Genomic DNA, 26159 nt, shown 5'->3' with positions numbered 1-26159 from the left:
GTGGGCTCAGCCATGATGCCTTCTGGGCCTCTCAGCTGGAGCCTGAGAGGAAGCAGAAAGCGATCACAGACAGGAGGCCAGGAAGCCGCGGCTTGGGCTGGACTCAGCAGTGATGGCCCCAGGACCGTGGGAAACATGATGTTGCTATCCACGGGGACCAGGAAGCAGTGGAGACGGGTCCCAGTCCCAGGGGTGGAGAACTACAGGATAATGTAGAAAGGGGTTTAGGTCGGGATGAACCTCCATCAGGAATCTGTTGGACAATCAGACTAATAAAATTAAAATGATAAAAAGTGGTACTGTACTAAGTACGAATTCTAGATGTTATTAGATACTGTTGATCCTCCTGGAACCACAGGGACACTGACATGCAGAGCTGGCCAGGCCTGACAGCCGGTGCTGAGGTTCGGATGTGGTTCCAGTGTGTCCCTGAAGGTTGCATGTGTTGGGGGCGTGGCCCTCAGGGCGGCAATGTTGGGAAAGTGGCACACCTTTAGGAGGCAGGACTGATTGGAGGTCTTTATGTCATTAGGGCCCATTAGGGTCATGTTTCAAAGGGATTGAGGAGAAGAAGGGATTAAGGTAGTTTCTCTGGGACACTGAGTTCTCACAAGGGCTAGATGTTACAGAGTGAGCCTGTCCCCTAAATCACTCTTTGGCTTCCTGTATGGCCATGTGATCTCTCCCTCTCACATGCGATCCCATTACTGTGATGCCATCTGCCATATAGCCTTCACCCAGGCCTAGTCAATGTCAATGCCATGCTATGGAACCTCCAAAACTATAAGCTAAAAAATAAACTCTTTTCTTTACAAATTACTCAGTCTCTGGTGTTTTGTTACAGTAACAGAAAATAGACTAATACAACTAGGAAGTGGCTATACTGAGATTTGAACCAAGATCTCTCTGACACTCTACACTCTGCTGCTCCCACAGCATCTGGACTGGGTGGATGTCAAGGGAAGTGTCAGCCGAAGGGGGGGGGGCGTCTTCATGTGCTCAGGGATCACCCAAGGACCTTAGAATGCTGTGCTTCCAGCCTTTTGAGTTTGGCTTAGCACCCATGTGTTAGGAGAACCAGGTAGGGATGGGCAGAGGGCTGGCTGGGACTGGGCCTGTGGGGAAAGACGAAGGAGGCAATACAGGGCCAACTCACAGGACTGCTGTCGTTGGTCCCCTCAGCCCCAGCAAAAGAGGTCTGGTTGAGAAGAGATCTGAGAAGAAAAGGGACAGTCTCCCAGAATGACTTATTCCTTCTTGTTAAGCAGGTGTATAGTCCCAGATGTGCTCTAGAGTGGCTTTTTGATTGCTCATTAATGATGGATAGATTATGCCCCACATAAAGTGACCATTCCCCAAGGGTGGGACCCGTTTCGATGGCATTGAACACAGGCTGGATTTGAGGTGAAGCACGCGGAGGGCGGGCTCCTCCTTGCCTCTTGGTTTTCTTGAGGAGCCCGCATCATGCTGTGTCTGCCTCTCAGGCAAATTTCAGCGCATCTTCCAAAGAGCAGCGTGGGCCCAGGCCCGACACTTCCATTGCACCGTTCAGCTGGGTAACCACAGGCTCCTGCTTGATTCTCTGGGCCTCAGTTTCTTCATTCTCTACAAAATGGCAATTTGAAGGCTAAATAAAACGATAACTCTGCGAAGTGTTGGATTCTGTAATAGCACCCCCCCACACACAAAATGTTATGCCATTGTTCAGAATGAGAAGAATGTATTCCAAGGTTTCTTTGGAAATGACCTCTTCAGATGCCCCCGTTCATGATGGTAGAAAGAACTCTGGGTTGGAAATCTGGAGACTTGGGGTTTCCCTTTGTAAGGGTCCGGCGAACGATGGAGGAAGAGACCACCAAGAGACCGACTCATGCAACAGCAAAAGGGGGTTTATTGAGGATCCAGCGCACTGGGGCTCCAGGCTCACTCAAGAAGGGAGAGTGGCCAAGAGCCCCGAGCAGGGGTTGAGCAGTGCTTAAGTACACTTTTTTTGGGAGGGCAGGGACTTTACATACATCACAGTCCCCTTTAACAAATCAACATACCCCGCGGGAAAATCAAACAACAATTCTTAAACATGATTAGTACATTCATTGGCGGGAACAGGTCGGGCGGGAGTGATAGGTCAGTCCTAAGGAGGGGGATACATTCAAACTGATTGGTTTGGGCCCTGAGATGCCTACATGCCAAGCTGCACAGGGTCTAGGTTATTAAACAACTAAATGGTCAGGGGGAATATCTACTGGGCAGTCCCGGGAATTGTCCTAACAGCTACAGGAATTTCAGGTTTTGAGTGTAGCATAGGAACTTTACAATACCTGGTCCTTTACATTTTAACTCAGGCTTTGCAGCTTAGAGACTTTACCCTTTCACCTTCTGGCTCTGCTACTAGCTGTGTGGCCTTCAGCACGTCTCCATGCCCCTTGACCTCAGTTTGTTTATAAAGTGTGTGTGCACTTGCGCGTGCACGTGTGTGCACATGTGTGCCATGATCATTCCTTCTTGGGCCTTCAAGAGCTGCTTGTGAAGATTTGGGGGAGCTGAACATGGAGAAGGACTTGGAAAAGGAAAGGACCTAGTGGAGGGAGGCAGGCCAGGAGAGCATTCTCAGAAGGAAGTTTGGGCTGGGGTGTAGACGAGGGGTGGGAGCCCCGCAGGCAAAGGGGCGGCAGAGAGGCTGACGGAGGCCCAGGGGGGCGTGCATCACTGCACAGAGCCTGATAGGGATGGCGGGGCGGAGCAGGGAGTGAGTCTGGCGGGACGGGCTGGTGCTGCCTGCCAAGGAAGTGGCCCTTCAACACGAGCCATGCCAAGGAGTCACACATGAGTGGCCTGCTACACGACCTCAGAGAGCGAATGTGGTTTCTTTTAACCATCTGAGTAAACATGACACTCATCAGTGATAAAACCAACATTTTTTTTTTTTGTACTGGGGATTGAACTCAGGGGCACCTGACCACTGAGCCACCTCCCCAGCCCTGTTTTGCATTTTATTTATGAACAGGGTCTTGCTGAGTGGTTTAGCACCTCGCTTTGGCTGAGGCTGGCTTTGAACTCGCCATCCTCCCGAGCTGCTGGGATTACAGGTGTGTGACACTGTGCCTGGCATAGGCTTTTTTTTTTTTTTTTTTAACTTACCATTTAGGTTTTCTTAACTGGAATGTTTCCAAAGCCAGGGGGTGGAGAGAATGTACGAGCTCACAGTGGCGGGTATTCCTTTCCACGTGGCCTGCGTTCCCCCTGTCAAGAGGCTTATCAGGATACCCTCCCTCCAGCTCAAGGTACCCCCCATCTGAGGTTAAAATCTGAGTCTTGCCAGACACCAGGTTTTTTTTCTTTTCTTCTAAGATTGGGTGAGTTATTGTGTCAAAGTTAATCATCTCCAGGAGATTCTGGACAACACAGTCTGATTCAAAATGCGATTGTCAAGGCCTGAGTTAGCTGCGTGGCCATAGCTGCTCAATTAATACTCATTCAGTGACGGGAACTCCTGCTGGCCCTCCCCACTTCCACCCAGTGAGACCTGCTCCTTTTCCTGCATGCGCTGAATCCCTGAATGGCACCATCACCCCCATAATTGATGAAGCCCCAAATCCCTAGATGGTCTATGACCCCTTCCTCCCTCCCTCACCCTTCACATCCTTCCAGTTGCCAGGGGCCCCTGACCCGACTCCCTCTCTTTCATTCCTGTGTCTGACCCCATCATCCCTGCCCCAGCTCAGGCCTTGGGGACTTTCCTGTGCCCCCAGGGGCATCTGCCCCCTCCAGGGCATCTTCTACCAGCAGCAGATCTTCCCACAATGCTTATCTAAACAAGTCGCTTCCTTCTCAAAACCTTTCAATAAGCCCCCCTCACTTCAGGACATTGTCCACACTCCCTAAAACGACTCAAGGCCTTTCCCTAGCAGGTCCCTCCCTCATACCCAAACCCCATCTTCATTCTCCTTCCTCACACATATCCCTCATTCATTCTGGACATGGAGTCTGCAATCTGAGTGTCGATGTTCAAATCCTGGCTCATGATCCATTGGCTGTGTAACTTCTAGCAAGGTACTTAACATCTCTGGGCCTCCATTTCAATGACATAAAGTGCACAGAGCAGCGCCTGATCCACAATAGGAGATTGATAGTGTGTGAGTGGTGGTGGTGTGACCTGGCCCCTGCTGAGCTCACTAGTGGGATTTCCAATGCACTCCCTTCCTCTCACCCTTGCTATCTCCTCCATTTGCCGTGCCCTGGAGTCCCCTGCTCTCTCCTGCCTTCTATTATTTGCTCAAGCTCTTCCTCTTGGCCCCACCACTCCACCTCCTGCTCTGCCCCTTGACTGGCCCTTCTCGTCCTTCCTGTTTAGCCTTGGGAACCTGCCCACAGGCTGCCTTCAGTCTGAACCGGCCTCAGGAATTGCCTCGAGCACTGGGAGTAGGAACCTGCCCTGGGTACCAGGCGCAGGCTGCTGCAGCGGGTACCCCCCACCGCCTGCCTCCTGCCAGCATGCGCTTCGAGATACCTATTTTGTCTACAGAAGCTTGTCTTTGCTTAAGATCTGCAGCCTGTACCTATGACACCAAGGGCCTGTGCGGCTGAGATTGAATGCAAATCCTCCTGAGTGACCAAGGGCTGCTCTGATTGGCTTTGACTTCCCTGGTATTGCAAGCCCAGTGTTTCTTCAGAAACCGTCCTCTTCCCTGCCTCTCACTGCGAATAGCGTCTTGTGGCTTGGTATTCCAGCCGCCTCATTTCTCCCTCCAAATATTTTAGCTTGCTTCTCCCAGACGCCCAGCTGACTTCCTCAGATGCATCATAAATCTCCCACTCTTCTAGAGCATCCCAGCACGCTGATCACAACAGCACAGCGTGACCTCTCGGGGTGATTAATGCCACCTGCGTGTTTGTAACACAGCCTTCAACTGTGGAGATGTCAGGATAAATCACCGTTCCGCACTTGTTAGCTGGGCTGAAGCCAGGAACCTTAGTGTGGCCCCTGTATTTTATAGGTGAGTACAACAGAGCTCAGGAGGTCAGGCGACTTTCTCAAGGTCACACAGTCAGAAATCGCCCAACAAAACTGGGACCCAAATCCAGATTTTCTGTTTTTCACCTCGATATTTTTTCTCCAACTCATCAAAAGCTATTTAAATTTTTTTTAAATTTTAATTTAAAAATCGCGGTAAAATATACATAACAAAATTTATTGTCACAACCATTTTTAACTGAAGTTTAGGCCATTGAGTACAATCGTCTTGTGCAACCATGGCTGCCACCTATCTCCAGAACTTTCTTTATCTTGAAAAAGGGAAACTCCATACCCATTAAACACTAACAACCCGATTCCCATAACCCCACCCCCTGGCCACCACCTGTCCTGTTCCATGTCTAAGAATTTGACTATTCGGTGGACCTCACATATATGGAATCATAGTGTTGGTCTTTTTGTGTCTGGATTACTTCCCTGGCACTCTGTCTTCAAGGTCTGTCCTTGTCATGGTTAGAATTTCCTTCCTTCTTCACGCTGAGTGCTATTCCATTTGCTGTGATGATGCTTTAACATCTCAGTGGAGTTGCAGTTTTAGAACAAGGCGACTTTCCCAGGAGCATTTCCTAAACATCCACTAGGGGGCGGTAAAAGATGCAGAAATTCCTCAGTAAGCCTGATGGGTGCCGAGTAATCTGGCCACCGCATCCTCGGTATCTCTTTGAGCCGTCCACCGATACGTTACGGAGATCATGGATTTCACATCCAGCAGCAGTTTTGGCGAAAACCAGAGATACCATCAGCTGTAGTCTCAGTGCAAGTCTTCCTCACACTCTTGCTGACACCCCGCCGGAGAACTTCATGCGAGATGATGGTTTCAGATTGTATTTTTATTTAACTCACATTAGCTTGATGATTCTTGCAGGGAGTACACATCACAATCACCTGTAGTGATTTTCCTAAATACACATGCCCAGGTCTCAGCTAAGACCTAAGTCAGAATTTCTGGGGCTGGGACCCAGGTATAAGAACCAGTGTATTCGTTCTTAGCTTTAGTAATTGGCAGTGGGGGGTGGGAGTGGGGTCTCCCTAGAATAAAAACCTCAGAGCATAATGGGTATAAATTCTGAAAAATCATTTCCTTTCCCCCAGTAAGTGTCTAAAGGGTCTTGTGGCTATGGGAACCACATTCTGAGCAATATGAAGCTTTCCTATAGATCACACCTATATTTTAACCAGTCGGGAACCCACCCAGACAGGAGATTTCTGAAAACTGGAGAAAACTGGCCAGCTCAGGATCCACAGATACAGTTCCAAGGGGCCAAACTCTTTGGTGTGAAGCCAGTGCTCAGACACCATTATTGCCTGACATGTTGAGAGAGTCTCCCCTGTAATAATCAGAAGAGAATTTTATCTTACCAAAGGCAAAAATGGAAATAGTGAATGTGAGGTGGGATCAGGAAACCTCAGTTTTCAGCCTAACCATCCCACTAGTCCGTTATGGGACCCAGGGCAAGTCATGTCACTTGTCTAAGCCTCAGCTTCCCCTTTGAATCATGAGAGGATTGGACGATGTTGATCTCCAAGGATACTTTCAAGTCTAAAAATTCAATGATTCTATTAGTATTAATAGTCTGGGTTTGTAGTCACTACTCAGGCAAAGAGCAGAAGAAATATTCAGTACTGCAATGAATGACAGAGACTATTGACCAGGCAGTTTAATTTATTTAAGGCATATACACTGAATTCAAAGGAGAAAATATCACTCCTCATAATATATTGAGCTGTTAGTATCTTTGGCACAGCAAACGCTTTCCAGAGGGAAAAATTAGCCATCAGTGCAAACTTGACATTTTTCACTTCCTGATCCATAACTGCCATTTGTCCGGGACTCTCATATTTACTGTAAAGCGCCACGTGTATGAATGCTTTGGATGAATATTAAGTAACTACATAAGCGTCAAGGTCACAGTTGCACGAAGGGCTCTGTGGAAGGCCCTGGGAGGCTGGCATTGATCTCTTGTGAAGTTCCATTCTCGAATCCTGCTGACAAGGGGGAAACAATTGATGTGGACCATTATTAAGGCTTTAAGTGTTTCTCCATTGTTAAAGACCTTTTACAAGCCCGGAATAACTGATAGTGCCCGAGGAATTGGCAAAAGCTTCACTTAGAAATATGGGCTGGTCGAAGAGATAAGTACATCCCGAGTACAGATGTCCCGGGTCAGGCTTACACAGCAGAGGTGGGGGCCATGGGGTGCAGCACCAGGACAAGCCACCCACTCGGCCGGCCGGGGTCTGCTCTCAGCTACATGCCAGAAGCCTCAAATTCTATGGCTTTCTCTTCCTCTGTTTCCACCTTTCCATTTCCTCTGACTCTACTCTCCTGGTGAAAACCTCCTCTCCTGCCTTTTTGTCCATCTATTCTCCATAGTTGCCCAGAGCATCGCACAAAGTCTGGTGTCTTAGTCCATTTTTCTGTTGCTATAACTGAATACCTGAGACTAGGTAATTTATAAGGAAATTTATTTCTTATAGTCACAGAGACTGGGAAGTTCAGCATCAAGTGCTGGTATCTGGTGAGGGCCTTCGCACTGCACTATAACACGGTGGAGAGCGAGACAAAGCAAGCAAGCTAGCTTGGGTCTCTCTTCCTCCTCTTTCAAAGCCACTAATGCTGTTATGGGTTCTACTTTCCTGATGTTATCAAATTCTAATTACCCCTTAAAAGCTTGTTACAATTTGGACTGTCACTATCCTCTACAGGTCATGGGTAGAAAGCTTTTTGGCCAGCCTGTGGGAGGGGGTGGACCTCTAGGAGGCAGGGGCTGGTGGAAGGAAGTGAGGTCACTGAGGGCGCGTCTCTAAAGGGGATCCGGGACCATAGTCTCTTCTTATTCTCTCTCTACTCCTGGTTGCAATGAGGTGAGCAGTGTCCTCTTTCACGTACTTCCACATGGTGTGCTGCCTCACAGCAGGCGCCCCCAACGGCGTGAACAAGTGACCATGGACTGAAACCTCTGAAACCACAAACCAAAATTCAACTTTCCTCCTCTAAGTGGCTTTTCCCAGGTGTTTTGTCACAGTGATGTGAAGCTCACTCGCGCAGCTCCATTTTCACATATGAGTTTGGGGATCCAGTTTTCAACATATGGATTTTGGGGAACACACTCAGTCCACAGCACTGGAGGGATCAGGAGTGTGTGAAATGAGGCCCAACTGCAGGTCAGGACCTGGACTGCTCAGGGGCCTGGATAATTAATTACTGAGTGTCTTGCTGTCCCGGAGCTGGAAGGAAAGCAAATATTGTGGATGACAAAATCTAGTTTCAAAGAGATCTCAGCAGACTGAAGGACGGGCGAGTCTACTAGCTGAACTTAGGAATGGACGGAAGTGATAAAATGGGCACTTCCTGTGTGTCAGCTCTGCTTGGTGTTATGCTTGGCCCAGGTGAGGGTGCAATTTCACATCACTTTTGAAGTGAGGGAACAGGGACATGGTGATACAGAGGAAGGTACAAGGGCTTTAGAGGCATTGATCTAGATTTCTGCCCTCCACCTCTGATTAGCAGAAAAATTTTATCTTTTAATAATAGTAGACGGGGGGGGGGTTGGTTGTCTTTCACAGCCTGCTGCATATATTTTCTCATTTAATCCTCAGCCGAGTCATATTTAGCAGATGACAAAGGCACAGATAACTTCTGTCACTTGCTCAAGTCACATAGTTAAGTGGAAGGGCCAGGCAGTCTGAATGCAATACCCATTCTTAACAGTGGGGGCGCCCTGTGTGTTTCCAATATTGCAAAAAAGGAGCAGCCATGTTTTTGTGAGGTTAGATGAAATAACTTGCCTAGTGCAGTACCTGGCACATCCTTGGCATTCACAAAGGGCATTTGACCACCCTGCATATTCTCATCATCATTGTTTGGCATATGGCTTGCTCCAGGGAGGAGTAATAACCCGCAAAATGAGATTTGAACCCAGGTTTTGTGACTGCCAACCCCTATACTCTCCTTCTCCCTCTGAAACAGAAGATTGAGGACGGTTGTTATGCCACTGTCTCAGAACTTCCCTGTGTCATCCCTGTGGAAGATGCGTGGCGAGTACTCAGTAGGCGGGGATCATTTTGTTCCTTGTCCACCAAATGTTTTCCCCGAGGGCCTGCTGTGTTGGGGATCCAGAGAGGAAAAGAGAATAATGCTAACCATTCTTTTTCCCCTTCCCAGATTCAAATGGTAAAAGATGACAACCCCTCCTGGAAGCCCACTTTCATTGTGAAACCTGACGGTGGCTGTCAAGGTGATGGAATCTACCTCATTAAAGACCCCAGTGACATCCGGCTGACTGGGACCCTCCAGACCAGGCCAGCAGTTGTCCAGGAGTACATCTGCAAACCTCTCCTTATCGACAAGCTCAAGTTTGACATTCGTCTGTATGTCTTGCTGAAATCCCTAGACCCCTTAGAGATTTATATAGCCAAAGATGGACTCTCTAGATTTTGTACAGAGCCATATCAGGAGCCCAGTTCCCAAAATCTGCACCGGGTCTTTATGCACTTAACCAACTATTCACTGAATATCCACAGCAGCAACTTCATCCACTCGGATAATGCCAGCACGGGCAGCAAAAGGACTTTTTCCAGCATTCTTTGTAAGTTGTCTTCCAAAGGTGTTGACATCAAGAAGGTCTGGTCTGACATCATCTCCTTGGTGATCAAGACTGTCATCGCCCTGACTCCAGAGCTCAAAGTTTTCTACCAGTCGGACATCCCCACAGGGAGGCCGGGGCCCACCTGCTTCCAGGTAACCACTGCCAGTTCCTGCCCTGAGTTCCCGGTCTTGACCAGGCCAGGCCTAGGGAGGGCTCCCTGGCTTGACCATGGGATGAGGGGTCAGGGGCTGGGGGGGATGGTCACAGGTGGGGACAGGATGGTGGCCAGTGTGGGCTTTGGTGTTAAAACTTGGGCCTGACTTCTAGCTTTCTGTTCACTAGCTGTGTACTCTCGATAAGTAAGTCACTTCCTTTTTGTTGCCTATAAAACAAGACCAACAGTACCTGCTTTAAAGGATTCTTTTAGAATTCAGCGGGACACCATACGGGAGGCAGGGTGCCATTTGTACCTTCATACCTTCATTTGACAATTTTTGCCGCCACTTAGCAGGGGTCAGGCATTGTCTTGGTACCAGTGAGACAGTAGGTCAGATTCCTGCTGGCTGACGCAGAGTCTCAAAAGTGGGAGAAAAATACTTAGGCAATTATTATAGAGTGTTGCAAGTGCTAGAATCAAATCAGTCACGTCCTGGGTCCCAGGTGCTGTGAGATGTGGTGCATCCGACATCTCCGGGTGGGGAGTGGTCAGGGAAGGCTTCCCGGAGAAAATGGTAGTTGAACTGGGACCTGAAGAAGGAGATGAAGCAGGCAGGGCTGGAAGGAGTGGGAGTGGCAGAGTGTTCTGGGGGAGACCCGCTTTTGCCCTAGAGGGAAGAGGGAAGCATGGTAAGTTGGGGCGCTAAGAGGGGTTGGGTCTAGTGGGGGGTTTCAGGCAGAGAGGTGGAGGGAGGTGAGGTGGCAGAAGTAGATAGGACAAGTCGTGGAGAGCCCGAGGCAGTGGGGGCCACCAGAGGACAGGCTGTACTCAGAAGTGCATGCTCCAAAGAACACAGCACCCGCAGGAATGGACGGAGGCCAGGCCCGGGGCAGGGAAGACACCAGGCAGTTGCTTTCCTACAGGCAAGGGAGGTGCTGGCTGGATTGGGAAGTCTTGGTGGAGATGGAGAGGATCAATGGCAGTGCCATTTAAGGAGGTTGGATGGCTAGACTTGGTGACAGGATGGGATTGAGAGGAAGAAAAGAGTTGGTGGCAAAGAGGGACAGGAGGAACGGAGTCAGGCTCGCAAGTGGCTTGGGCACTTGGGTGGGTGGACAGAGGCCACCCGAGGGGACCAGGCTAGTGGTGGGGGTCCAGGAGTTAGGCTTGAAGTACCTACGAGACACTCCAGTGGAGCAGGTGGCTAGAACATTGGGTATTGGGGTGGAATTCAGGAGTGAGAGGTCTGGGCTAGAGAAAGAGATAGGAATTCGTGAGAGTTGCGATGTGACCGCAGACATGCAAAGCTCAGGGTGAGGAGAGGCCAGAAGACGCCGTGGGCACCATTGGGTAGAGACGGGGGAGCCAGCGAAGGAGGCCAGCAGTGGTGTGGAGATCTAGGGAGGGGGTCAGGAGAGGAGGTCCTGGAATGCCGAGGAAGGGCCCTCAGAGAAGACACGGGACGGGCCAGCTGCGTGGACCCTGCCGAGTTGCCCCTCATCACCAGCAGGTGTACTGGGGACTCCCTGAGAATTGTTTTTAGCAATGAGCCGGTGCGTGGGAGGGGGGAAATGGAGAACGCAGAACACCTTCAGGTCACTTAGCTGCCAGGGTGGTGGGACAGGAACAAGGACCATAGGCCCTAGTAGGCACTCTCTTCTGCCAGCAGATAAGTCAGAATGGGGAAGAAAAGACAAGAAGGGCCCCTCTGGGCCCCTCTCCATCTACTCTAATGTTGTTTTGTAGCAATTGATGTGTATATAAAAAGAATATATGGAACACATTTGTAAGCCATGAAGCCGAATGAAATGCTCATCCCCAGCCACCTCCCAACCCAAGAGCTTGGGTTAGTATGTCTCCCCCACCCCCTTTTCCCCTCCCACCCTCAAGGCAGCCACATCCTGGATTTTATGTTTAGCATTCCCTTGCTTCTCAAAAATACTTTCATTATGCGCGAATGTATTCCTAACCACTATTCTGTCTTGTTCGGATTGCTTTTAAGCTTTATAAAAACACTATTATAAAGCCTGGAGTCTTCTGCAACATTCCTGTCCACCACTTGCGATTTTTCAAAAGTCCATCCGGGCTGTTGGTCCTGCCTCGTTTGCACTGCCGTATACTGCCTGGCGGACATGCACGGTGTGTCTATGAGCCCTTCTGTCAGGGGACATTGGGTGTTTCCAGGCTATAGCAGGAGGACCCCAAAGTGAAGAGAGAAGGAATGGGGCAGTGTCTCCAATGGACAGGGTGATCATTCACAGGCAATCATTGAGACTGGTCCTCAAGTGCAGCCCCATACCCAGAGAGGTTCCTCCAGGGGCTGGGCACCAGGCATCAGGGCTCCCGGGCAGGCTGGCAGAGGCCTTTGAGAGGAATTCAGGAAGTGACCAGTACCAGGCGGGGATAATCATCATCCAGAGATCTTGAACTCCAGGCTTTTGGGTCGCAGGCAGGATGCCAGACTCAGCCCTCAGGTGGATGGTTTAAGACAGTAGGAAGGTTAAGCCAGCAGCACTTAGGGGCAGGGCCCGAGAAACAAGTCCTGACCCATGCCATCAAAAAGTGAGGGCATTGGAGAGTTTTGCAACGTGGACGCGTTCAGGGGTCATCCTGGGGGAATGTGTGGTCGCATCTGTTTGATGGTGGCAGCTATTCCAGGAGTATCATGTGGGCTCTGGCAAGCACAGTCAAGCCACAGAACCCTGGCATGGTCAGAGTGGCGGGGCGAAGGCCAGGATGGCCGTTTTGCTGCTTGTCTTGCTGTGGACAGGCCACAGTGGGCAGCCATCGGGGTGGAACAAGGGGCCCACACCGTGGGGGACTGAAGGGCAGACAGAGGGAGCCGCTGGTTTGGACAGATCATGTCTAGTAAATGGAACCACAGCCTTGTGACCATTTTCCACCACTTACCCACACTAAATGCTTCCAGGCCTGGGGAGAAAGGAGGAGCATGGGCCAGATGCAAAGTACTCTCCAGCTGAATCTTTACCACCCTGTGTCCCCACCCCCCTGCCCCCTCTCTCTCTGTAAATCACCTGCACTCACTTCCCTGCCTGCCTTTTTAGAGGTATCATAAAATAATGTAGGTGAAAACACTCTGCCTGTGTATAAAGTTTTAGATGTTTGGAATTTGTTTTACCCTGCATTTCAAGTACAGAGATTGAGAGAAAATATTATCATTTTCTCCTTGGAGTCCTCTCTTGCTTGCTTCATTTTTGTCACTCGGTAGAGCACTTGTTAGTAGAGGTTTAGAGACCCAAACTGACTTAGAACACAAAGGCTTAGTGGCATGTGTGCTTCTGCCATCCATTACCATGTGATTTTGCATAAATCACTTGATTTCTCGGTGCCTGAGTTTCCTCACCCATCTCATGACATTATTGTCCATCTCAAAAGAGGTAAAGATCACAAAGGGCTTTGCAAATTGTAATGTTCTGCACAGATACAATAAATTATTTCTTTGCCAGGCAGTCCCTCTCACTTATAGCCTGGACCTGGCCCAGAATACAACATTCCAGAACATTCTCTCTAGCCAACAAAATTACATTTATCTGAACCACGTGACCGTGACCCCTTTCCAATCATAGCCACAATAGCTACTTGGGAAACTGTGATGGCCCCGAGCAGCGGCTGGCACTGCTGAGGCTGTGGGCAGGGTTCCTGTAATCTGCTTCTTGGGAACATGGCTGCCCTGTCATTCCAGCCTGTCCTCTGTCATTGCCCAGGCAGCCCCAGCAACACGTCCTCACGCCTGTCTTCTGATGGCAGTGGTGCGGCGCTGGCTTAAAGAGCAAGGTCCATCTGGGTGTAGATGATTCATGTGGCAGAAATATAGACACAGAGGGAGGGTTTCCAGATCAGCTTTCAAAAGCATTCTTTCCCATTCTGTGGCTTGTGCTGGATCTTCTTCCTGCCCCTGTGTCTAATTCTGTCCTGGGCCGTGACCCTTTCCTTGGAGGGCTGGAGGAGACACCTTTTCTCTAGGTCCTAAGATATTCCTCCTTGACTTCTCTGCCCTCTGTGACCTCCTCCTAACCCTGCAGCCCAGACACTCCCACAGGGAGGAGGCCAAGACATGGTACATTGGTCAAGGGCTAGCGTTCTGTTCTCCGATGCCCCAGGGTTGAGCGAATCCCAGCCACATCCCTTCCAGCAACTCCAGCTGGTGAGCTTGTCAAGTTAACCTCTCCTAGCCTGGGTTTCCTTATCTTCAAGTGGAGAGCATATTTGTGCCACCTCCCAGAGCTCAAATAAGAGCAATAAAATCAAATAAGACAAAGCTGTACGGAACAGTTAGCACAGTACTAGCACAGAGTAGTCACTTATTAAATGACAGTTTTTGTGATTAGTATGTTGCTTGTTATCGATTGCAAAAATGGTTCTCAAATTTGTCTATGAAGAAGTGCCTTGAAATTCTAGGAAACCATGAAATATTCACATTTTAAATATATCTGGAGCACTGGTGTCCCACGGAGCATAGTTTCGATCCCAAGCCCCTGGCCTGGTATTTGTTACCCACTAAGCCCAGCCCCATCCTAGCCTCCCTGTACCTGCCCCTGAGCCCTCAGTCTCTTGGCCTTCGTGGGTGTTAGTTCTGCCCTCCATGCTCTTCTCTCAGGGCCAACTTGTCCTGCTCACTCCTGTTTTGCTCACATCTTGCAAGGTGCTGCTCAGCATCCTGCCTTCTCTGTAACAGCTTCCGTGACCACTGCGATGTCCAGGGTCCTCACCTCCTACCACCCTCCCTCTAGCTCACTCCTTGTGGTCAGACAAAGGTGGCCTTTGTTCATCCTGTTTCTTCTGCCTGGAATGCCCGTCCCCAGTTTGTCTTCCTCTGGACTCTGACATGTCCCCTGGGCACCTGCTGAGACAAGGCCTTGGCTGGTTGTGGGGCATGTGGCTATGGATAAGGCGAGGCCCCTTCCCCTAAGGAGTGCTCCATCAACTGAGGAAAACCAACCCGTGAGAGACACAGTTCTTTGTAAGCTTGCTGTCAGGGCACACAGAGTGCTGGGAGGCTTCTGAGGCAGAGGAGGAGATGTGCTATGTTGCTCAGGGAATGAAGAAGAGCTTACTGGGCAGGAGGTAAGAGCATCGTGTTCTCCTGGTTTCCTTCCTACCTCACCGGCTGCTGCTTTTCAGCTTCTGCCTCTGGATTTGGCAATGCTGGAGATCCCTGGGGCCCAGTCCTTGGGAAATTTGTCTTCTTATCCACTGTCACTCACTAAATGAGCTCGTGCAGACCTGGCTGTAAGAACCAGCTATACAACACTGGTCCCCAAGCCATACTTCCCAGTCTTGATCTCTCCTTGGTGTATCCCACGGCCCACCTTAATTTTCCATTCTGATGGCTGGTGAGCACCCAAAACCACGTCCACAGCCAAGCTCTTGAGTTTCCTCCCAAAGCTACCGTCCCTTCTCTTTCCTGTTTCAGTAAATGAGCAGCATTTCTTCAGACCAAGCTAGCGTCATCGTCCTCCTGTTCCCCTCCTTCCTCCATCCCATCCCTAAGCAACTCTGAAAACACACTCTAAAATATTCCAGATGGAACCCCTTCTAACCAGCTCCTTTGCTACCACCCAGTCAGCCTTTGCCTTGCACTTGAAATACTAGGGTAGCCTCCTAATTAACATTCTTCTTCTCACTCCCACTACCTATAGCTGATTTCCCACACTGTCGCCAAAGAGATTCTTTTAAAATGTAAGTTGAATCAAGTTCCTCCCTTTGCTGGATCCCCCAATGGCTTTTTCATCGCACTTAAAATCCCAGCTCCCTGCCAGGAGCTACCAGCTGCTCTCTGCATCCATCTCTCGTGTTTCTGTCTGACCTCATCTGCTCTCCCCCTCCCTCTTGCTCACTTCTTGAGGTCATTCGTAGGTGGCCTTTGTTCTTGCTGTTTCTTCTGCCCCAAGTGCTCTTCCCCAGTTCTTCACAAAGGGCTTACTGTCTTGCTTCACTCAGGCCCTGTTCATATGTCACCTCCTGAGATGTTTGCTTCTGGTCAGGATAGAATAACAAAGAGGGAACTCTACCTCCTTTTGTAAACAACTAGGCCACCAGAAATATGTATGAATGTGTACATGAAGTAAGTGTCTTAGGCTTTGGACAATAGTTGATGATTCAGCACTGTGGTCCTCGAGAAAGGGGGAAAGCCAAGCTTTTCATCTGGAGGCAATGGCTGGAACATGGGACAGAGTGGGGGACCTACACAGAACCTAGTGACCTTGATTAATTGAGGAGATGGAGATCAAAGTTTGGGAAGGCTCAAGTGGCTGGAAGTTGTGGGGTGGGTTTCTGGCTAAACAGAAAGAGAGCTCCAAGAATCATTATGATTCCCCTGTGAGTCTTTGTGGAGTCGTAGACCAGGGGCATGTGGAGTGTTAATCCACAAAACTGGACAAAGAATGACCAGGGAACTAACAAACTGAACAACATCCAGAGCTCATGCAGGGGAGGGAGGGGTTCCCGGTTCTGAATGGCTGGAGTAGAGAAGCTTTGTTGGTTTCTGCAAGCATTCAGTCAAGACTCCAAAGGAACTCTGCCTCAACCTTAAACAACAGGATGTGAAGGCATCAGAATGATCTGCGAATAACTGAAAAACAAAGACTAGCACTTTAAAAGGTAGACAAATCCAGATGCTTAGCATTGTAATTCAACAATGTCATTATCCAATTAAAAAATCACTAAACATTACACAAACCAAGTAACCTATACCATGGGGAGGGGGGGAAATCATTCAATAGATTCAAGAGATTAGAAATGATGAAACTCTAGGAAAGAATGAAAAAAATAGTTATTTTAAATATGTACAAAATTCCTAAGAAGAATACTGACTTAATGGGCTACAAATGGGAGCTATCAAAAAGAACCAAGTGGAACTCTTAGAAAATAGACTCTCTGAAATGAGAATTTCAGTGGGTGGGATTAGCAGCGAGCAAGACTCTGAAGAAGAAACCAAGAAACCAACATCGAACTTGAAGACATAGCAACTGAATCCATCCACAACTAAACAGAAGAAAAAGACAGGAGGAAAGAACTGTGGTTCAACGTCAAGTGGTCTGATATTTGTGTAACTGGGGTCCCAGAAGAGAAGAGAGAAAGTAGAGAAAAGTATTTGAAGACGTAATGGCTGAAATTTCTCAAATTCGATACAAACTATGAACTCACAATCCAAGAAGGTAGAAAAGCCCGGAGTAGGACACACACACACACACACACACACACACACCCCAAGCCTTATAATAAAATTGTGGAAAATCAGTGACAGGACAATCTTCCAAGCATCCAGGAGGAAAAGATGCCCTATGCTTCGAGGAACAAAGAATGACCGTGATGTTCTCACCAGAAACTGTGCAAGCCAGAGGACGACGGAATGATACAGGCCACCTCCTTAGAAAGACCTTGCCTGGTGTCCTACCTAGAGCACTAACCCTCCCCCGCTCCATCCACTGTGTCACTGTGCGTTCTTACCTGGCTCTAACTGTTAGTTGCCGGTGGACTCTCAACCCTCTAAAATATAAGCCCCAAGACGGCAGCAGCTTTATCTTGTACACGGCTTTAACCCAGTGCCTAGAACAGTGCCTGGTATCTAATGGGTGTTCAGTAAATACTTGATAGATAAAAACATAACCCCATCCAGGCAGAGGAGTGGAGAGGCAGAGAGTGGTAGGTAAAGCATCCTGGAACCACTAGCAGTCAGCACAGTCAGAGCCCAAGGTGTGCAGCAGCGAGGGGAGGAGATAAAGCTGGAGAGTGACAGATTCCAGGTCCTGGAGGACACTGTAGGACGTGCCGTGCAACTTGAGCTTCATTCTGTGGGCAGAGATTTTAGGCAGAGGATTATTAATATTCTATTTGGGTTCTAAAACAATTACTCTGGCATCGCCTTGTGCCAGGTGATTTCAAGTGGGGAGTCCGAGAGCAGGGAAAAGGTGAGAGGTGGCACAGACCCGACAGAGTCTGAGCAGTGGTGATGGCCACGTCTAGAAAGCTCTTAGGAGGCAGAGAGTACAGGAGATGGGGACCAGCTAGTTGTGAGGGATGAAGAGAGAAGTTTGGATTTGTTGGACTGAGATGTTTGAGATGTGGATAAGGAATGCAGGAAGCAAAGCTGCAAATTTGTTATACAGCAATAGGTGTATAACAAATTTGCAGCTTAAAACCGCAAACATCCACTATCGCACAGTTTCTGTGGATCAAGGATCTAGATATATATAGCTAATTGCCTCTGGCTCAAAGTCCCCCATGGGGCTGCAATCCACAAGGCTGGCCATAGCTGCCGCCATCCCAAAGTTGCTAGGGGATCCTCCTCCAAGCTCACTCACAAGGCAGTTAGCAGGCCTCAGGTCGGCCAGAGAAATCAGTTCCTTGTCGCCTGGGCCACTTCATAGGGCACGTTGTCGCACAGCAGGTGACTTTCCTCAGAGTGAAAGAAAGCATCCCAAGATGGAAGCCACAGTTCTTTTATAACCTAATGTTAGAAGCACCATCCCATCCTGCCTGCCCTGTTCTGTTTGTTAGAAGAGGTCACTAGATGCAGCCCACACTCAAGTGGGTGGAGGAATTGCACGAAGACACAAATACTAGGAGATGTGGGACTCATTGGGACCACGATAGAGACTGCTGACTGCAGGTAGTGAGTTTGGATATGTCGAATTTGAGGAGTCTGGGAACTTCCAGATGAGTGGATAGCTCTGGGCCTCAGGAGAGAATTCTTTCTTATTGGACTGTGGCTTGGAGCCTATGCATAAATTTACAATTAACTGCTCAGGGCCCTTTCCAACTTGATTTGAAGCTCCTAGAGGTCAGTCAAGAAGGACAGCTATTTTTAAATCCCCCAGGAAACCCCTCTGGTAAAAGGTGCTCAACACATAATTGCTGGAGGAATTTCTCAGCGCAGTAGAATTTCACATGGTTAAAAAGTTGTCTCTCAGGGTCCCAGTAATCCCAGTGACTTGGGAGGCTGAAACCAGAGGATCCCAATTTCTAGCCCAGCCTCAGCAATTTAGTGAGACCTTGTCTCAAACTAAAAACATAAAATAAAAAGGGCCGGGAATGTAGGTCAGTGGTAAAATACTTTTGGGTTCAATCCCCAATACCAAAAAAAAAAACCAAAAAACAAAAAACACCTCTCTATTTGATAATTCCTGCTCTGCCACCGTTAAAGAGACTTAGAGAGATGTCTTTCCCTTTCTAAACTGCAGGTGACTACATTAGTGGTTTCTCAAAAATAAAGTTTGAAAGTATCCCCCTGGGAATCCTCATATAGAAAAATAGGTAACCGTTGATCCTCCCTGCTTTCCCAGAAGAGAATTCCATTTTGAAAACAAAAACAAAAACAAAAACTGGACCCAGTGAATTCCCAATTTTTTTTTTGCCAGCAGAGACTTTCTGGGATTATATGACAAGATCAAATATAAGCCCAGTTCTGTGATTCAGCTTACTGTGATCCATACCTATCCATGCCTGAATATTTCGTTCATCTTTTGAAAGGAAAAGAATTCATATTTCCTTGAACTTGTGAAAAATATAATAAAGCTGTCCCTCATTAAACACATACGAGGTGTCAAGCACTGTGCAAAATGCTTTCCATTGCATGATCTTTATTTGATCCTGACTCCCCTACTAGAGTGTAAACTCTAAGAGGCCAGGCACTTCTCCTAGTTCACTGTGATATTTCCAGCAGCTAGGAACATAGGAAGCTTTCTTGCGACATAGAAAGCATTTGGTAAATACTTGTCAAATGAATTAATTAAGATTAGTGAGTGCTGTTCATATTCCTATTTTACAGATGAGGAAACGAGGACTTATAGCTACCAACTAACTTGCCTATAGTCACACAAGTTAAAGGTAGATCCAGAATATGATTCCAAAGGATAATAATCCCATTTCTTGGTGAAATTGGTAGGAAACTGGAAAGGGAGTTAGCATATATTGAGTACCTTCTGTATGATGAGCATAGGCCTAGATGTTATTTTCACTTCTGTTACCAATGACTCTGGGAGCCGTTTTTCAGATGAGATTGCTGAGGTTCAGAGAGACTAGCTATTAGTGTAAGAGACAGAGATGATGGGAGCCTGGGTCTTTCTAACTCCAAAGCATTCCTATACAAGACAAAACACATTAAAAATATACATCAAACTTCAGGTTCTGGAAAATATAATGTCAGTGTTTACAGGCTAATATGGTGGACAAGGTACCACCACATCCTTCTCCAGCTCCCAGCATTTTTATGATTTGCATTCATGGATCCATTGGGGGATGGAGCTGCAAAGAATCCTCCGGGCTGAGAAAGCTCAGGCCCAGACTTCTAAGATGTAGCACAAAGTAAGAGCTGATGACTGAAGATGATAAATGTTGGCACCACAGCCTGCTGCTCTCTGTAGCCTCATCACCGCCGCACGTCTCAGACCAGATCTGAAGTTGGACTGATGATGTCACCAGGGTCCCTTAAAGGCCTCATCACTCATACCCACTTGTCATATATTATTAAGCAGATCTATAATACATGGAACATTTTCTACTGAATTTCCATTCCTTCCTTTTCATGACCAGGGAAAGAAAAATAGAATGAGGATGACTTTTCCCAACTTCTCATCCTTACTGCCCTTCATTGTAACATAATTTCATCTTGAATCATTCCCCGAAATGGTCATCCAGGCTTGGATTTCATTAATATAGATGAAGCTGCAGTTTAATAATTATCATTTAACTAATGCATATTCTATATAGACAAGTAAATGGATTCCCCTCATCTTTTCTTCTGGAGTCTACAGAGGAGGGGAGTCTACAACCGTATCGTTTTCTTTTTCCTCTTTTATTCTCCACCTTATTTTTTAGGACTTTGGGGTTGTATAATCATGTTTAGAAACTTTCTACATTATCACTTCTCTAGAGATAATGAGAGTCCTTCTGAGAATCTGAAGTCCTCGTCGTTCGAGTCAGATTCTCATTAGGAGCAGCGATCTCAAAAATGAGGACTTATCCAGGTGAAGGGCTGTTTAAGGCAGAAAGATGAGGATGCACGTGGTGGCTGAGCCCCACCTACAGTAGGGCTCCTAAGGAATTAAAAGAAACCAGAGTGGCCAGTAGAAGATCTCTCCAAGGCAGGCAGGTGCTGAAGTCAAGGACAGGCGTGCAACAAATGAGCTGCAGGGAGTCTAGGGTGCAGGGGCCACTTCAAGGGCTGGTGGCCTGTGGAGCTCTACCACACAGTGCCCCTCATTCAGAAATGGCTTCAGTCCTGACTTTAGGCTGCTGTCATCATCATGAAATTGTTAAGACTTTTCCAGCAAGGGGTCCATGTTTTTATCCCATACTGGGTGGCAAATATTGTGTAATCAGTCTGCTTAGGCTGGAAAGCCAAGGCTATCCCTTACTAGGTAGGCAGGGTTGGGGGTACCCAGGGTCTTTCTGAGGTTCAGTTTCTGCTTCTGTAAGTTGGGGAGTACAGTCCCTCCTTCAAAGACGTCATCATGAAGATTCAATGAGATGACGGATGAGGCCTTGGTGCACTGCATAGTCACTGGTACCTAATCCACAGCCCCCTCCTTAACTATCAGGACACATCTGGATCACCTGAAGGGTTGATTGGACCCCCCCTGAGCGAGTCTGACTCAGCAGGTGGGGGTGGGGAGTGTGCTGGATTTGAAAGGGTTCCTTGCGTGACAGTGATGTGTACTCTAGGTTAAGAAAGGCAGCCTGAGGTTTTCGGAGATCTAGCTAAGAAGTGACTTAATCAAGGAGGGCAGAAGCAAAGGCAGAGGGAGAAATTGATGGACTACCACTAATCCTTAACATAATAAAAACCCTGTTAAAGAGGACAGAGGTCATCGCTTTACAGCACTCTGGACGACACAGATAGTGCTGAAATGCACGATGGGAACGCATCCCATTACCAAGGTTTCTATAAAATTTTCTGCTATCCATTTGGTCTGACAAGCACACCCAGAGGAGCAGGGACCGTGGACAAGAGCAGCCAGGGTCAAGGCCAAAGTTGGGGACCACGTTTGAATTTATTTTCCCCTCAATGACGCGAAGACCATACTCAGTTCCTGCAAAGAAACTGGGGCTGGAGGGAGTGATTCTGAATCATGTTTATTCTGCCCAGATCTTAGGCTTTGACATTCTCCTGATGAAAAATCTGAAGCCCATACTACTTGAAGTAAATGCAAATCCCAGCATGAGGATTGAACATGAGTGTGAAGTAAGTACTCTGAGCATCTCCTTGACTATATTGCGATAAAACCAAGGGTTCTAACTCTCAAGGTGTCCAATTGGCTACAGAAGACTCAGCTCTCTTGAATTTTCACAGCAAAGTTCTGCTCGAGTGAAATCATTTTCGTTCTGTTGAGCTCTGAACAGAGTCTATTAATATAAGACCTTTCCGACCTATGGTAATTTCCCAGCATGCCATTCTTCCCATTTTTAAGGTCTGGAAACTTAGAAGCAGCTGAGCCTTTCCATCAGTTTTGACATGAACTAATTAGTTAGCCTCAGGAGATGAACTAATTGAAATTCTATGAATATGATTTAGCCATGTCGACATGCTCAAATCACTAAGATAAATAGTACATTTAACAGTCGTTATATTTTCCTCCGCCCCCAAAAAATGCATTAAAAAAACCGGAAGGAAATACTCCCAGTATTAGTATTGGATCTTGGGGGAATTATCTGGATTCCTTTAATTTTCTTAACCCCTTTCTCTATTTCCAGCTTTTCCACAGTGAGTATGTATCATTTTGAACATCTAAAAAGCACAATGTTCTTTCTTCTCTTGGTGTGTTATGTTAATTTACAAAACGGCATTGACATTCCTAAGGTAGTATAAAGGGAGCACTTTAAAAATTCTCCTCTATAGATTAGCACAAGCAAAACAGTACAATCCCACGGGCTAGCTGGAGGATGGCATACTGATAGCCGCTTGGCATTGAATCACGGTCCCACTGTAATGCGGAATCCTTACCCATTCAAGCTTTCTCCAGGGGTGTTCGAAAATGTCCCCAGCCTTGTGGATGAGGAGGTGAAAGTGGCTGTGATCAGAGACACGCTGCGCCTCATGGACCCCCTTAAGAAGAAGAAAGAGAACCGGTAAGTATTTTCTGTCATTCGTTTCTGTCAACTCTGCTTCCTAACTGTTTTGTGTCCTAAGCAGGTGAGTTAAAGGAACCTGTTAATACATGAGATTTGCATAATAAACAATGGAATAAATCACCTTTTCATTTCAGAAACATAATCCTCCAAGTAACCAGTGACTCAAAGTCAGGACTAATCTGACAATTGGGGTTCAGAATGAATTTCTAACTGTTATCTAAATCCGTAAAACTCTCACTTTCCCTCCGTGATAGGGGCGTGCACACCACTGTTCCTGGGGTGCTTTTCTTTGAAATCCTCAAGCACAGAAAAGGTGGAATAAAAATGCAGAAGAGGCCACAAATAACTGGATGTAGTTAGTTACTTCCTTTTGACTTTCTTCACAGTATTGACGTTCTTGCCTGTAAGCTGCTTTAGTTTCAAAATTTGCCAAAAAATGATGTGATGAACTTCTGACGGTACTTACTGGTTACAAGCCTCCATCCTCATCCACCCAGTGGGACGTTATGTGGGGACACTGGATGGGTTATGTTCCATGTCTCCCCCACCCCCCACCCCAGTCGCCTTGGAAATGAATGACATTTCACTTGGGTATTTTGTTCATTCTGTTTTTGCCAAATTCCAGGTTGTCACAAGGTAGTTAAGTAAATATCATTATTTATGTTTTGGGCAGAAAGAACAAAGCCAGGCATTTCACAGAGCACATCCCATACCCCTGATATATCAGATCAACCCAAGTGCTCCCAGACACATAAGCCATTCTCAGCTGTGCTTCAAGACCTGGGGGGATCCCGGCTTCCCCAGGCAAGGGCTCTTTTGCAGGTTCCTGAGGAAACTCCAACTGGGCTCAAGCCCAAATATCGTCAGGGCCACCCTACAGCGGTGCTTCTCTCGGCTGCACATTGGAACCATCTGGGAAGCTTTCAAAATGCCAGTGTGGGGACGCCCCCCGCACTTACAGAAGCTGGCCTGGGCTGGGGGGCGGGTCACAGATATTTTTCGGTTCCCTAGATGATCCTGCTGCGCAGCCGCGGGTGAGCAGCACTGCGCCTACAGGACATGCGCTCTGCAGGGTTCAGCTTCATGGCCTGTTCAGCTAAGGTCTTCCCAAGTGAGTCCTTCACTGAGCGAAGCACGGGTGACCCTCCCTGAAAAGGTTCCACGTGTGGTTAGTGTGAACCAGTCCTGCCAGGTGTGGCTTCAAAGCAGTGGTGTGTCAGGGCTGCACAATCCTCTGAGCAACTCAGACCTGAGGGCAGTGGAACAATGTGCTACCTGTATGTAATGCCATCCCCTGGGGGAAGCCATGGTCGGTGGCAATTTGGTTAGATTGTTATAAAGCTCATCTCTCAAAAAAAGTATTGATCTCCGAGAGATCTGGGTGGCTTTCTATGCCAGTATAGCATGGTGGTGTGGTTTATTTTTAGGATGACCTTGACACATTCTCATTCTGATTCTTTGGGTGGGAATGAGAAGTTCAAAAACCAGATGTGGCCTGAGCCTTCTTAACCTCTGCCACCAAACATGAAGAGATGGGAGGTTTCCACTGTATTCCGCAATTAATGGTATTTAAACAAAATTAGCATTCTTTTTCTCTTTTTGGTTGTATTCCTTTACCTACACCTATATAATCTGTATGAGCAGCAGGTCTGCAGTGTAATAGCAGTGGGACACAGGACCATTTATTGGGAGGGATGAAAAAGGCATTTTACAATTTATCAAGTTATAAGTAGCAGCATCTCATTTTTAATTTAAAATGCATTGACCTTTTTATTGATAAGTAGGAACAGTTAGAACTTTAAGAACCTGACTTCAATTCTAATATAAAAAACCCTTTCATCTCACCCTTTTCTTACTTACAATGTAAGGGTACATTTTAATAGCTAAATGCCATTTACTGGTATTTTTCCTTAATTTCACTTTATTTTATTTTTTACCCAGCAATGTTTATCTATAAAAGCACTTTGTAATCTATAAAGTGCATTTGTGCATAAGGGATTATTATTATTCATTTGAACTTTACCATGCAGAGTAAAAGGCTGAAATTATTCTCAACTCCTTTGTCTAGAAATGTTTCAGGAATAAATTGAAAAAGCACCAGGTTTATGCCCACAGAAAATGCAGTGTTGTAATGCTGAATCCTAAGTCCTGTTCTGAGACCATGTCACTCCACCTGCATTAAATGATGTCACATAGACTTCCAGGATGAAAGTTACCTTTAGAAGCAGTTTCTAGTGTTTGCATGGGATCTGACCTAAACCTTAAAACAAATGCAATCCTAGGTTTGCCTCCAGCTCTGGAGCAAAAGGGATCAGAAATGTCCCTCATTAGTTCCTCCTTGGGGACTGTTTATCATCCAGACTGTCAACGTGGGTTTTCCCTTGCCCCATGCAAATTGAGAGAACATATAGATTCCCTGAACCCCCCCAGCTCCCAGCCCACTCTGGAAAGATTCAGAGACACATTCCAGGGGGCACCAGACATGTATCCATGTGTTACATCTCTGCACACCTCCAGGTCTTATAGCCTGGGTCCTTTTCTTGGTGGGAATAAAAGTAGTCCCCAGGCATTCTAAGGGGAGAGGAATTGACCCTGCAAATACCCACCGTGGCATGGTCAAAAGCACTTCCTCTTAAGCCAAATAGACTGAGATCTGAATCCTGACTCTGTCATCAACTGGTAGTGAGACCTTGGGGATATTGCATAGTTGTTTTGAGCCTCAGTTATGGGATAATGACATTAAACGAAACAATGAGGAAAAGTTTTAACATATAGTAAGCACTTTATAGTGTGCTCATTTTACTAATCAGTGTTACAATTATCTGCTAGACATGAAACAAACAGCAAAAATAATACTTATTCTCTTTCCTGATTTTCTTAATGTAGAATTTTAAATTTAGAACCACTGACATATCTTAAAACTGGAGCTGTAAGATCACTGGGGTCCAGAACTGACATTGGGTCTGGTTACCAATGGGAGGTTCTGTTCCCAGGGAACAAGACGTTGCTGGGCCATATTTATTTGGTGGGTTAGGAGAAATCAGTTTTGGTTACTGAAGGAAAAAGACAGCTGCCATGTGAAACTATTTTGACTATGGTAACATTTAGCAATTATCTAGTGACTCTCTTGATTTCCATACTAGGGTTCTGTGCAGGCACTGTAGGAACGTGGGAAGGGGGCTGATGGGGCAGGATTCTGGAAACATCATCTATATGGAGGCCAAATTCATCCATTGTAAAATTGACCATTTTAAAGTGTACAATTTGGGGGCTAAGAGTGTAGCTCAGT

The 26159-nt window shown here is 47.2% G+C and overlaps 1 protein-coding gene across 4 annotated transcripts in view; it reads left to right on the top strand.

The window, feature by feature from the left end:
- The window catches only part of Ttll11 (tubulin tyrosine ligase like 11), a 239708-nt gene that overhangs the window by 80219 nt on the left and 133330 nt on the right, over window positions 1–26159 (top strand). For 2 of the 4 annotated variants that reach the window (XM_058581688.1, XM_058581687.1), the window contains exons 4-6: window positions 9198–9773; window positions 21888–21983; window positions 22752–22867. In XM_058581688.1, coding sequence (XP_058437671.1) covers window positions 9198–9773; window positions 21888–21983; window positions 22752–22867 — 788 coding nt within the window. Of the gene's footprint in view, window positions 1–9197; window positions 9774–21887; window positions 21984–22751; window positions 22868–26159 lie in introns of those variants that run through there. The other 2 variants (XR_009227434.1, XM_058581689.1) reach the window with 2 other exon arrangements.

The sequence above is a fragment of the Marmota monax genome, unplaced genomic scaffold (genome assembly GCF_021218885.2).
Source record: "Marmota monax isolate L192 unplaced genomic scaffold, Marmota_monax_Labrador192_F-V1.1 WCK01_AAM20220418_F8-fsc00020, whole genome shotgun sequence".
Classification (NCBI taxonomy): Eukaryota; Metazoa; Chordata; class Mammalia; order Rodentia; family Sciuridae; genus Marmota; species Marmota monax.
Note: the sequence above shows the minus strand (reverse complement) of the source record. Positions and strands in the feature narration are given on the sequence as shown.